The sequence below is a fragment of the Monoraphidium neglectum genome (genome assembly GCF_000611645.1).
Source record: "Monoraphidium neglectum strain SAG 48.87 unplaced genomic scaffold scaffold02754, whole genome shotgun sequence".
Lineage (NCBI taxonomy): Eukaryota > Viridiplantae > Chlorophyta > Chlorophyceae > Sphaeropleales > Selenastraceae > Monoraphidium > Monoraphidium neglectum.
Window position 1 is genome coordinate 487 of NW_014010874.1, and position 7,726 is coordinate 8,212.

Here is a 7,726-nt window from a genome sequence, read left to right on the forward strand (position 1 = left end):
GCGTGTAGCAGGGCGCGCCCTGCTGCGTGACAGACACGCATGCCGCGCGTGCTGCCGTCTTAACGGCCGAGGCGTTAGGCTGTTTGGGATTGATCCCAGCGACGTCCTCGCCACTGGCAAAGCGGTTTCGCGCGGAGCTCCTGCCGCTGCCGTTGCCAGCGCTCGGCGGCTGCAGACCGGACCTGAGCGCGCTGTATTCCTCGGGGCGCTTAAATTGGCGCAAGAAGTGGCGCTCGATTGAGCCTGCGGTGCCATTTGCGCGTGACCACGGTTAGTTCGCACAGCCGGTGTGGAGTCCACACCTTAACACCCACCTGTTGCACAATGCTCGAGGCTACATATGCACACGTGCGCACACAGAAAGAGCCGTTTCGCAATCTTCCACTTACCAGCAGAGCTAAGGAAGCGGTTGTGGTCGTTGGACGGCGAATTAAACCCCGACCGCACTCCGCGCGCCCCTTCCGCAGCAAGGTCATCGCCCGTCAAACAGTGCACTGGCAGGCTGCGCAGCGTCTTCTGCTTGCGGCTGCTGCGCTCCATAAAGGCTAAGATTTGTAATATGTTGTGACGAACGCGAGAAACATGCGAGTTGTGCGCGGTCAATTGATTTCGGACGGGGGTTTTCTTTGAGTCCTCCGTGTACGGTCGAAGCTTGATGGATGATTCCAATTTCTATTGCGCGTGCGCGGAAATTGAGAAAATTCACATGTGCATTGAGATGCGCCGATGATTGCAGGAGGGTGGCGACTGCTTTCATGCTTTTGCTGCTGGCGTTACCTTGCCGCTCTGCCGCCTTTGCTTTGTGATACATGTTTGATCCCTTCAAAAGCAGCACAATCAATGCATTTGAAAGTTCGCACCTGCTGCTGTGCTATAGAATCGCCTCAAACAGCTGCTGTGCAGGCAAAGGCATGCCCCGTCTGTTGATGGCTTGCCAGAGCACGGGTACGGTACCGAACTGGGGCACACACAGCCATGTATCACTGCAGCATCACTGGCATCAGCCCCACAGGTCTCAGCCCTCCAACAATGTCCTTGTCGTCGTCCTCCACCCGCCAACTCGAACAGTCATCACACCTCACATGACCAACACACTCAAAGCAGTGAGCAGCCTGCTGGTCTGTGAGCGCTTTCTCATGCTTTTCATATGCTTGAAATATGAGATATACTGGCGGTTCATCGCGTATAGCCCGCGTTTGACCGCGCCAAACATACGCGGCTGATCTAGGGTACATCACGCATTATCAGTGGGCAGCAGCAGCCGTATGATGGAGAAATCTGCTGCAAAGCCGTCTTTGGAGGTCTCAGACCTGAGCACGGTAGAGGCGTCCAAGGAGGTTGAACAGCACGGACGACACGCAAGCCTGCTGGAGGGGAGGCACCGTCCGCAGCAGGCTTCAGGGCGACCTCCACGATCAGGTGAGAGACAAAGCTGCGGGCACCATAGGCAGCGCTGCTGTTCAAGTCGATTTTGCAGTCTGGCGCGCACAACACCTGCGCACACGAAATCGCCGACAGCCTCCGCCCCAGTTCGGACCAGCGGCGGGCGCAGTTGGGCGTGGCATCCAAGCACATTCATCCGGGTCCTGCGTTGCGGGTCGCTTGCAGCTGGTGCGCCCGTGCCGCTTGACATCGGCCGGGCCTCACCCTTCCAAATCGTCTCTCAGCGGCCCGCCAGCCGTCCGGCGCGGCCCCGGGCGTCGCGGTTGGCAGCACTATCGCGGTGGCCGGCATGGCCCTCAGCACGGCCCTGCTGCGCCTCGGCCTGCAGCGCAAGCGCATGCGCTGCATCGCAGGTGCGGTGTGCGCTTCGCGCGCCGGCCGACCCCACGCGCCTGCGCTGAGCGCCTGGGCCATCCGACCGCTGCCTGCAGCGCCACGACCACGGAAGTCCTCATACCCTGGAAGTCCTAATACCCTCTTTTCCGCCGCCAGACAAGCCCTCCGCACTCCCCTTTCAAGCCATGCCACCGCCGCCGTCGCTGCCGCCCTCCAGGTCAGCTGGAGGCCCGTGATACGCGCGTGCGCGACCTCGAATCGCAGCTGGCAGACGCCAACCGCCGCGCCGCCAGCATCAGCGCGGAGGCCAGGGGGGAGGCCGGCGGGCTCAAGGTCGAGCTCGACGCGGCGCGGGAGGCGCTGGCGGCGCGGGGGGAGGAGCTGCGGGCTGCCAAGGAGGCGTGGGAGGCGCGCCTGTGAGCGGGGTGCAGGGGCAGGGGTGTAGCAAAGGCTTCAGGGCGGATTAGGCGGGGGCCGGCTGGGCACGCGGGTGCTGGCTGTGCGCCGCTCAGGGTTGCGCTCGACAGCGTGGCGGCGTGCTGCTTTGAAGTCGCGCTGCCCTTGCCCCAGGCCTTTGCTGTCCCGCTGTTGCCCGACTGATCTTTGATACGGACCCGTAACCCCAACAACCATGTGCCCCTCTCCGCCTTTACCTCTACGGCCGCATGCTATCTGTTGTTGCGCGCCATCCCATGCCCCCGGCGGCCCAGTGCTGAGCTGGCGGAGGTGAAGGAGGGCCTGGCGGCTCAGCTGGCCGGCAGCGGCAGCGAGGTCGCGGCCGCGCTCGAGCGCTGCGCGGCGGCCGAGGCGGCACGCGGCGAGGCGGTCGGCAAGTGAGCTGCGCCCGGGGTGGGGCGTCCGAGCGCCGCCGCGCCCCCGCTGCATGGGCAGCTGAGAGCGGCAGTTGTGCTTTTTGCGTCATCGTGTTGTGCGCCACCCGGCCCAAGCGGCGCCTGCGCTGCCAGCCACCCACCCACTCAACCGCCCACCCAACGTCCCACTGCACTCGACAGGTGGCAGAGCGCTTACGGGGAGCTGCTGCGCACCAAGGAGGCACTGGAGGCGGCGCAGTGAGCTCAACACCTGCCCCCCTTGCGCGTCTCCGCTGCCCTCCTGCCCGGCCGCCCCCTGCGTTGCCTGCGCCCTGCGCGGCCCTCCGCCGCCTCAGCCCTGCGCTTGTGCTGCCCTGTGCGCGACATCCGCGCCTCTGGCTGCTGACAACGCACCGGCGCTTCGCGCAGGGGCGAGCTGGGGCTCACGCGCAGCCAGATGATCTCCCTGGAGCGGGAGCTGCAGCACACCCAGAGGTGAGGCACCGCCGGCCTGGCCAGTAAGGCGACGGGCATGCTGCAGGGCCAGACGCTAACCATGTGCTGAGCAAATGGGAGCCGCCGGCGTCTGATTCCGGCCGGACGCGTGCCTGATGGCAAGCAGTGCGTGGTTGCCACAGGCTTGGCCGTGCGCTGCTGGTGACATCACGATGCAGTGGTGTGCGCCAGCCGCCTGCGCCAGACCCGCCCTTGTTCAGTTGCATTGACGCGGCGCCCCCGCACGCCCGCACGCGCCCTGCAGGCAGCTGCGCACCACGCAGGACAAGGCGGAGCGCGAGCGCTTCGACCGCCGCGCAGGGGGGGATGACACGTACGCGTTGTGGGACTGAGCTGGGCGGCGCCATTTACGCGGCGCGCACACGCGCGGGCCTTGCCTTCGCGTCCCTAGGTTTGCCCGCTACCGGCCTGGGCGCCCGCGGTCGTCCCCGCCCTGTGCTGCCGCCACTTGGGATTGAGCCGGCGGCGCTCACCTCAGGCCGTTATGACGAGAGGCATTTGTCACCCACGAGTGCTTTTTGTATCATGCGGAGCGGTGTCACACCCAGCACTGCGCCTCAACGTCGGGGCCTCCAGGTGTAGCGCGCGCCCTCCTCCAAGGCTGGCGCTGTTTACCTGACCGCAGCCCGTGGAAGGCAAGGCCATTCGCCGCCCCTCATTTTACGACGTGGCCACGACAGCCCCGCCCTTTTTCCAACCAGGTGTGCGACTCGACGCCTTTTGCCTTGGCTTTGGCATGTCTCAGCTGGCAACGCACACGTGTGCCATCAATATGTTTGCGCCTTTAAAGATGTCATATGGCGTCACCGCCATCCCACAGCAGCACCCACTGCCCGGCGACAAGGGCAGTGCGGTCCCACGACTTTTCCAGGCTGGCTGCGGCGGCAGCGGTGCCATGCCACCTCCCCTTATCACGTTTTCGCCTCACCTGACTACAGTACTTTGTCTTTTTTTCTGTCGCCTCAGCCGTCGTCACCACACACAGAATTTAGGCAGCTCGCTTGATCCTGCAGGGTGCGGACTGGGGGAGGATGCAACGCTGTGCTCCTGCCGCAGTGCGGCCCCGTCATCACCCATACGCTGTAACCTTGTTAGTGAGGGAGGTACTACCAGAGCCCAACCACAAATATCGCACAGCGAGGCTCTGGCCACCACGCGCAATACACACTCCATAGGGCCACGTACTCTACACACGATCACACTGCAGCCCCCACAGTTCCACGTCTAAGTAAAGGCGCCAAATCTTGATTACTCCCTTAGTTTGTAGTTTGACTGGTCACACGAGAGTGGAGAATCGTGGGACGCCGGCCGCTGCTTGGGGTGTTCAGGCCTCGTTCACAGCAAGCAGAACCACTGGCGGTGGCTGCCTGATCCTTGATTCTCGCCCGCTGATGGTCGCAGCGCTCAGGCATTGGGCATCTACACGTTCACAGGGATGCAAACGTGGGCGGGGCCGTGCCCAGGGCGTGGGGTCACCCGAGGTGTCGCGCCCAGGAAGCCATCCGCACGCAAGGCCACATTGACGCTCCATCTCCCCATCTCCCATGGTTAGTGTTCGGGCGAAGCTGTTCCCGCCAGTCACCATATGTTAAATTATCACATTCAGGCAGTGTTCGCCTGGAGCGCCGGGGCCACAGAGTTCGAGATCGGCACTCCGGTCTCTGGGCGGGACCGCGGAGTGTGGGGTGGACGCCGCCTCCATCGCAAGGAGGCGATCACACAGTCATGACAGGTGAGAACCACCCGGTCTGATCGGTGAGGGGATCCCGGCACACGGAGGTCTGTGCCCAAATTGTTCTCGCCGCCCGAGTACGCGCTCCCCGAGCCAGCACTGCGTGCGCCTGAGGAAATCGTCATCACACGTCCACGTCAGTTGGCGCAGCCCCTGTGCTAGCATGCTGGTTCTTGTTTCGCGGATGCGGTGAGGCGTTGGACACGTGCGTCGTGGCTGCGCTCGAACTGGCCGACACAGCGGCCGCACATTACGGCGCCTTTTAGGCGACGGCGCCGCTCCATGCCGATCGACACCGCCTGCAACACCTCACAGGCCGCAAGCCAGCCCGCCCCGCGCTTGGCGGCGCGGCGGCGACCGTGCTGCTGCTCCTCGCGCCGGCGCTGCTGGCGCCCGGCGCGCGGGCCCAGGGCCTGGCCGACGACCCGAACGCCAGGCTGGGGGCGGCGCAGAGCCTCGCGTCCCTGTCCAAGCTGCTGGCGCAGGCGCAGAGCTTCAGGACGCTCTTCAAGGCGAACCCCAGCGGCGCGTGCTCCTCGAGCATCAAGTCATTCTGCAAGTCGTCCGCCACTCTGGATGAGATCGGCACGCTTTACGTTGCTATGAGCCAGCAGGCGTTCGACGCACGCACCGCGGGGGTGAGCGCGGCCGGCAAGCGCACCCCTGGCTCGGCCGGCGGCCCGACGGCCCGCGAAACAGCCTTGGAATCCTGATCGTCGGGCTGCTTGTGTGCGCGCCAGCGGCCGCGGCGCTGGCTCGCGCGGTCGGCGCACCCCTCACGCCGCGCATTTCGTTTCGTGCTGCTACCCACCGCCGCCGGCGCGGCCCCCGCTCGCAGCTGGCTTCGCCGGTGCGGGACCAAAAGGACTGCCTCACTTGGTGAGCCAGCAGGCGCCACCGCCACCACTGCTGACACATGCGCAGGGCAGTCGGTAGCTCATTCACGCTTATATCACTGATGAGCGCTCATGAGGCTCGGGTCACCTCCTCAGCACCTCGATCGCGCTGCACCAAGGCCCACCCTGATGCCTGGCTTGCCCTGCCCTCTGCTGCCCGGCCAACACTCGGAAGCTCACATCGCGCGCCCTCCAGCTCTCCTAAGCCTCATCCCCACTCCCCTTCGTTCTCCACCTCCTCCATCTTCCCTCCACCTTCCCTACACCATTGCAGCACATCGTTCGCCACCGTGAGCTGCAGGGTTTGCTGTTGCCGCGTCGCCTCCAGCTCCTTTGTTCTGCCTCAGCTGCTGGCAGGGCTGCCAGCACCCGCGGCTTCCCGCCTGGCTGCCGGCCCCGTGGGATGCCTTTCATGCGGGAACCCGTGCATGCGCCTCAGCGCAGCGCCGAGCCTCTCACCTCTCCGCCAACCGCTGCCAACCGCTGCGCACGGCCACGCCGCGCCCGCGTCCCCTCGCAGATCAGCGCGGCCGAGGCTGCGGTCAGCGCGGCGCTGAAGCAGAGTGCCAAATCCAAGGAGTGGAGCGTGCAGGTACACCGGGGTGGCCCTTGTAGGGGAAAAGGGGAGCGATGCCGTCGGTGGTGCCCCTTCTCATCAACCCACGGGCTTCCAGTGTTGGGGCGAGGCTGCCGGGGTGCCGGCGCACAGGGCACCCCCTGCAGTTGCGCATGCACTGGGGGGGGGGGGGGAGCGGACCGCCCCAGACCCTCCTGAAGGCTCGCTCGCGCTGAGCCCCGCACGCTGAGCCGCGCCGCCCGCCTTGAAGCACTCCCCTGCCCCCGTGACGCGCCCGCGCGCGCTTGCCTGCTGCCCGCCGCCCCGCGAACCCAGGCGCTCCACTCTTGCAGCACGGAGCATGGGGAGGAGCGCACCTGCAGGTCAACAGTTTCTGTGCTGGACGCCGTGAAGGCTCTCCAGCCATCGAAGCGGAAGCTCGTGACCGAGGACTGCCTCCCCTACACCATCAGCGAGGGCGCGAGTTACAACAAAGATAACTGTGCCGAAAAGTGAGCCCAGGCGGGGGCGGCCACCAGGTTTGCGGGGCCCGGCGGCGCCGCGGGGGCCGCTCTCGCGTCGTGGTCCTGTCCGGGGCTTGGTGCTCTGTTCTTGCAAGCAAGCGTTCGCCACGCTGACTCAGCACTTCTTGCTGACGGTCAGGACCCCGGTTTTTCAAACTGCAGGTGCAAGAACCAGGACCCGGCGATCTCTCAGGGCACGTTCAGCTACAAGCAGCTGAACACCCCGTGGGAGGTGCAGCAGCACATTCGCAACTGGTGAGCGCCCGCAGGCCGCGCGCCGCGCCGGCGCCTCGCTGCAGCGCTCTGCGCCATGGCGCGGGCGCCGGTCCAGGCGCGTGCGAAGGCGTGCCTGCCGCTCGCATGTCAAGGGGCGTGCGAATGTCTCGGCTTCAGCGATTCAATTGAACGGCGCACCCCGGGCAAGCCTTTCCACGCTGGCTCGTCTCCACGAACAGTCATCACACTTTGGGGCTCATATGCACGTCGACTTGCACTCTTTCCAACACATGCGAGTCTGTGCATGTGTGCGCGCTCGTGCGACGAACCGGGGAAGAGGCCCTCTAATGCACACAACCACGATTCCACCTGCACGGACGCACATACAGGGGCGGCGTCATCACGCGGCTGAACGTCTATCAGGACCTGCGCACCTTTTTCAAGGACAAACCCCGCGGCATCTACAACGGCGTCGAGCGCACTGGCAACCAGTTGATGGAGCCGCACGCGGTGCTGTTCGTGGGTGAGCAGAGGGCCTTTTCACATGGGGCTCCTCACAGGTCCCAGCCTCCCTACTGGGCCGCTGTGGCACGCCGATTCCCGCGCAGCCTCCTGCTTGCGACGGCCGGGCCGCGTACCTGCGCGAGCGCGAAACCGCGCCGCCTTGTGATGCCAGTGGCTGAGCCTCTCCACCC

General features: G+C 65.4%; 3 protein-coding genes across 3 annotated transcripts; 2 read left to right on the forward strand and 1 right to left on the reverse strand.

The window, feature by feature from the left end:
• Positions 1-389: 389 nt before the first annotated feature.
• Positions 390-540, reverse strand: MNEG_11461 (hypothetical protein; the record flags this gene model as incomplete). The annotated part of the gene is made up of 1 exon (XM_014040065.1): positions 390-540. A coding segment is annotated over one exon (151 nt), but the record flags the coding sequence as incomplete, so codon positions are not given.
• A 1,192-nt stretch (positions 541-1,732) lies between these two features.
• Positions 1,733-3,439, forward strand: MNEG_11462 (hypothetical protein; the record flags this gene model as incomplete). The annotated part of the gene is made up of 6 exons (XM_014040066.1): positions 1,733-1,796; positions 1,997-2,195; positions 2,490-2,612; positions 2,793-2,849; positions 3,021-3,086; positions 3,352-3,439. The coding sequence occupies 6 exons, from the start codon at positions 1,733-1,735 to the stop codon at positions 3,437-3,439; spliced, it is 597 nt and encodes a 198-aa protein (XP_013895520.1).
• Positions 3,440-4,832: 1,393 nt separating this feature from the next.
• Positions 4,833-7,701, forward strand: MNEG_11463 (hypothetical protein; the record flags this gene model as incomplete). The annotated part of the gene is made up of 9 exons (XM_014040067.1): positions 4,833-4,839; positions 5,155-5,477; positions 5,678-5,718; positions 6,010-6,025; positions 6,256-6,327; positions 6,628-6,803; positions 6,978-7,070; positions 7,421-7,554; positions 7,640-7,701. The coding sequence occupies 9 exons, from the start codon at positions 4,833-4,835 to the stop codon at positions 7,699-7,701; spliced, it is 924 nt and encodes a 307-aa protein (XP_013895521.1).
• Between the last annotated feature and the right edge of the window lie 25 nt (positions 7,702-7,726).